This window comes from Rhopalosiphum maidis, unplaced genomic scaffold (genome assembly GCF_003676215.2).
Source record: "Rhopalosiphum maidis isolate BTI-1 unplaced genomic scaffold, ASM367621v3 scaffold25, whole genome shotgun sequence".
Taxonomy (NCBI): Eukaryota; Metazoa; Arthropoda; class Insecta; order Hemiptera; family Aphididae; genus Rhopalosiphum; species Rhopalosiphum maidis.
In genome coordinates this window covers 1,094-5,202 of record NW_021014720.1, presented here as the reverse complement: position 1 = coordinate 5,202, position 4,109 = coordinate 1,094, and the positions used below count along the sequence as shown (strand labels likewise).

General features: G+C 23.0%; 1 protein-coding gene across 1 annotated transcript; it reads right to left on the bottom strand.

Annotated features, from left to right (window-relative positions):
* Nucleotides 1–1,767: 1,767 nt before the first annotated feature.
* Nucleotides 1,768–3,890, bottom strand: LOC113560253. The gene is made up of 5 exons (XM_026966022.1): nucleotides 3,832–3,890; nucleotides 2,875–2,970; nucleotides 2,298–2,426; nucleotides 2,144–2,230; nucleotides 1,768–2,051 (listed from the first exon to the last, which is right to left on the bottom strand). Exons 1-5 carry the CDS (start codon nucleotides 3,887–3,889, stop codon nucleotides 1,768–1,770), a joined length of 654 nt encoding a protein of 217 aa, XP_026821823.1. The 5' UTR covers nucleotide 3,890.
* Between the last annotated feature and the right edge of the window lie 219 nt (nucleotides 3,891–4,109).

Sequence of the window (4,109 nt, the reverse complement as noted above, 5' to 3'; positions counted from 1 at the left end):
AACTTTGAAAAGTATTTATTTTCAATGCATATGTAAAAGAAAACTTTTTAAAATACTAATATTTTTATAAAAACTAAATTATTATTAAAAAATTATTTTCAAATTTGTAAATAGATGTTCTGAAGATTCTTCTTCAACTGATACAGAAACAAGTAGCCAGCAATCGCACAGTGCTAATGATTTTGTCATGGTGGAAAAACAAGATGCCAAGACACATAATAATAAGTAATTATCTATAAAGTTTGTACTTCATTATGTTAACATTTTAAATTAATTCGTTGTTGTTGTTTTTTTTTTTATTATTATTATTTTCCAGATACAATTAACAAATCCTTTTATTTATGTTTTCCAATAGCTTTGCTGTGGTATGATTAAAAATTAATATAATAATTTATTATTGTTTTACTGTTATCCTATTATAACTTATATTCAATAAACAACATTATTATTATTTTTATACTTTTTGTTATTTACACTAGTGGTTTATTAAAAAAAAATTCTATCCTCATTGTAGCAAATCATTTTTATTTTGTAATTTAAAGTCAAATATATTGGTATAAATACATATATAAATATATGTTGTATAATTACAAAGATAAAAACAATTATTTTATTTCCAAATTTAACAGTATTTTTCTCCCAATTGATTTGATAAATTGAAAGCCTATTACTGATATTTTAAAAATGTTTAAATTTAAATGTAACATTTAAATGATAAAATATCACATATATATTATATAACTTAATGATTCACTTGCTGTGTAGTTTTAATATTGTGTCTGATTCATACACAGTGTAAAATACATAAATAACATTAATTCTTACATATAACTTACAATTTATATTTATATAAATTTGAATTGTTGAGCAAATATTATAGAGATAGCAAACATGAACGTTAACACAGGTAGTCAGTTGATTACTCTGTGAAAATGTATATATAGATATTTCTTTTAATATAATAATATTAAAGTTAAAACATAATATATGCTTAATTTATTTATCATTAAATTTTGATAAAATATATAAATTATAGCTGGTATATAATATTTTGTTATAACCATAGTAGATATGAGAATGGTATGTAAATGTTAATTTTTTGAATCAATGAACTGCAAAAGCAGGTTTTTATTTAATATGCAACACTTATGGCTCTCATGCAATACCGGTGTATACATATTATAAAGACCGAAAAAATAAGTGTTATAAATTATTTTGAACGCGTTTGAGAAAATGTTTACCTGAACGTCTTAATAACACATTAATTATTCAATGGATCATACATTCATAATCTAGTTTTTCACACATTCGTGTAATAAATTATTATATTATGCTAATGAACCGCTATCTGTCTGGCCTAGTACCTATCCCGATTAAAAAATATATAGATTGCCCAACGGCCAACGGCATATTCTGAATTTCTGATGAATCGACCACAAAGTGACTACCAAGCTACTATCAAAAAATAAGGTGTAGCGCTCCAATCGAATATAATAAATACTAGCAACATAATAAATATACGAATTACGAATGCGTAAAAAGGCGGTAAACTCATAGACCTTATATAGTATAAGGACTATGGGTAAACTATAAAACTACCACCTTATCAGTTGTATATTATCTTTAATCAATAATCATGTTACCTGCATCCTACAATGTTTACAACCTACATAAGTTACTAAACTAAAAGTTTTTAAATATCAAATACTAAGTAGTAAGTAATGTTAGCATTGTTACTTGTTAGCAAAGTTTAATTGGTACAAATGTTTAGTGTACAATGGACCTGTTGTGTGAGTGTGTTGGAATATGTCTATATTTTTTTCCATAATTATTCTGATTTTCAACCATAACAATTTGTACTAATTGAGCAATTTTACAGTTTTGTTCAGTCACATTTTGCAATTTATGGAATTGATTAAACATTTCTTTTCGTTGAGGACCAGGTACAGAATAATAACATTTTAGTTGACACTTTGGGTCGCAATAAGGTGGAAGCATTTCACCATAACATTCTGTTAAGGCTTGATCATAAATGATAGATTCAGGAGTTTCTAGAAAAAAAAATACATATTGAAAATATAACAGACATTAAACATTTAAAATAATGTCTAGGGGAAAAAAATAATATCAAAATGTTTACTACCTTCAACAATTTTAAGCTTTGTGGATTTTGAAATTATGTCTTTTGAATTATTTGTTTCAAATCCTATTTCAGTTGCATTAGATTCCTCTAATAAAAATAAATAAATTATAAAACATTAAATATTAAATAGTGAACAATATTATTAGCAAGTTACCTTTTACACTAATATTAGTATCATATATAGGTTGTATTCCTATCATATTTTCATCATTTAACATACCCAAATAAACATATTCCAAATCAATATCATTACTATTTGAAATTTTATTTATCACCTCTTTTTCTGAAATAATAAAAAAAATTTTTTTATTTTCGATAATAAAATTATATTTTATAGGTTAATAAATTATTAAAAAGTCCTAGGATAAATAATATGGTTTTCCTGACAGACAAAAAATTCTAGTACATATTTTCAAGTTCAGTACTAGGTCTGAAAGTATACATCATTTAAATGACAATACTGTCAGTACAATATATTATATCAAAGTCAAATTCAAAACTTGTACTGTGACCTTTTACAAGGAAATTAAAAATATATTTTGATAATTTTTTATTTCTATAATTTAAAATTTAAATTTTGTGAATTAAAGGAATTTGTATTTTCTTTGTCTAACAAAAAAAGGGAAAAAAAGATATTTTTTTTATAATTTATTTTATAAACATATTTTTAAAAATATTTCAAAAATATAACATAAAAAATAATTCAAATATATAAGTAAATTAATAATTACCTTCAAATAATATATTTGTCTTTATTGATTCTACAGACATATTTTTCAAACTATTTTTATTTGTTTCAAATTCTAATTCAGTAGCATTATTTTCATCTGTTAACAAAAGTAGTTTTATATAAAATAAACAATTCAACTATGTAAAGTTATAAACTGAAATTCTATGTCAGTAAAAGGATTTCATTAGTTTTATTGGAGTTCAATATACAATAGGATAAGAATTATAATATAACAGATCCTTATAAATAAATCATTTGAAATAAAACTGAATACTAATTAATTATATTTTTTCTAAACATATATTTATATTAACCAGTGGCAACTCATGAAGTTTTTATAATGGGGCGCGCAAATAATTTTATAAAACGTCTATCTAGGCTGGTAAAAAAAAATGTTGATACAAGTTCACAACTAAAATAATGTACTTATCTATATTTAATTGTTTAAGCTTTAAAAAGCTCAATTTATTTATTACGAGTAAATTATTTTATTTTGTAATTTCTATATATTATGATAATAGTTTAGTTTGATATAAGTGCATAGTGGTAGTAAGGCAGTAGGCAAATGTACAATGGCATAGAATCTTTTCAAAGATATTTATGATGGAACAGCATTATAAAAATAGGTCCTGTGCACACATTAATAGCAATAGCTAACAAATCAATAAATTGATGAACTTAGCTAAAATTGTATAGTCACATAGAGCACGACTTGAGCTCCACAAATTATTTAATTGTTAATATACATGCTTGTAATACAAAAATCTATAACCTTTTTTCTTTTTAGATTAACTATTTTTATATTACAGACTATATGTCCAATTATAATTTATATTTATAATAAAAATGTAATCATTTTTTTAAGACAATTTTATTGGATAGTTCATGTACTCTGCACACTATAGAATGAGATGCCACAGATATTTCTAAAATATTGTAATTATAATTAGCAAGTTACCTTTTAAACTATTGTTTGTATCACGTGTAGGTTGAACTTCCATCATACTTGCATTCATATTCACATCATTTAATATACCATATAAACATATTCTAAATTCATATCATTATTATTTATATTTCCATTCACGTTCTCTCTTTCTGAAATTATCAAAATGTTGAAATTTAATTTTAATTTTTAATTTATACTTTAAATATTCTATTAAATTTAATTTCTTTTGATTCTGAGCAGAGCAATGACTTTTTATAGTAGAAAAATGCTTGGAATTTTAAAAAATA

Excerpts from the sequence above, each read along its gene's own strand:
- LOC113560253 (XM_026966022.1), bottom strand. The coding sequence starts at position 3,889 with ATGAATGCAAGTATGATGGAAGTTCAACCTACACGTGATACAAACAAT. Across the intron at positions 2,971-3,831 it reads TACAAACAATAGTTTAAAAG|ATGAAAATAATGCTACTGAA; the intron begins GTAACTTGCTAA and ends TTTTGTTAACAG. Across the intron at positions 2,231-2,297 it reads TACTAATATTAGTGTAAAAG|AGGAATCTAATGCAACTGAA; the intron begins GTAACTTGCTAA and ends TATTTTTATTAG.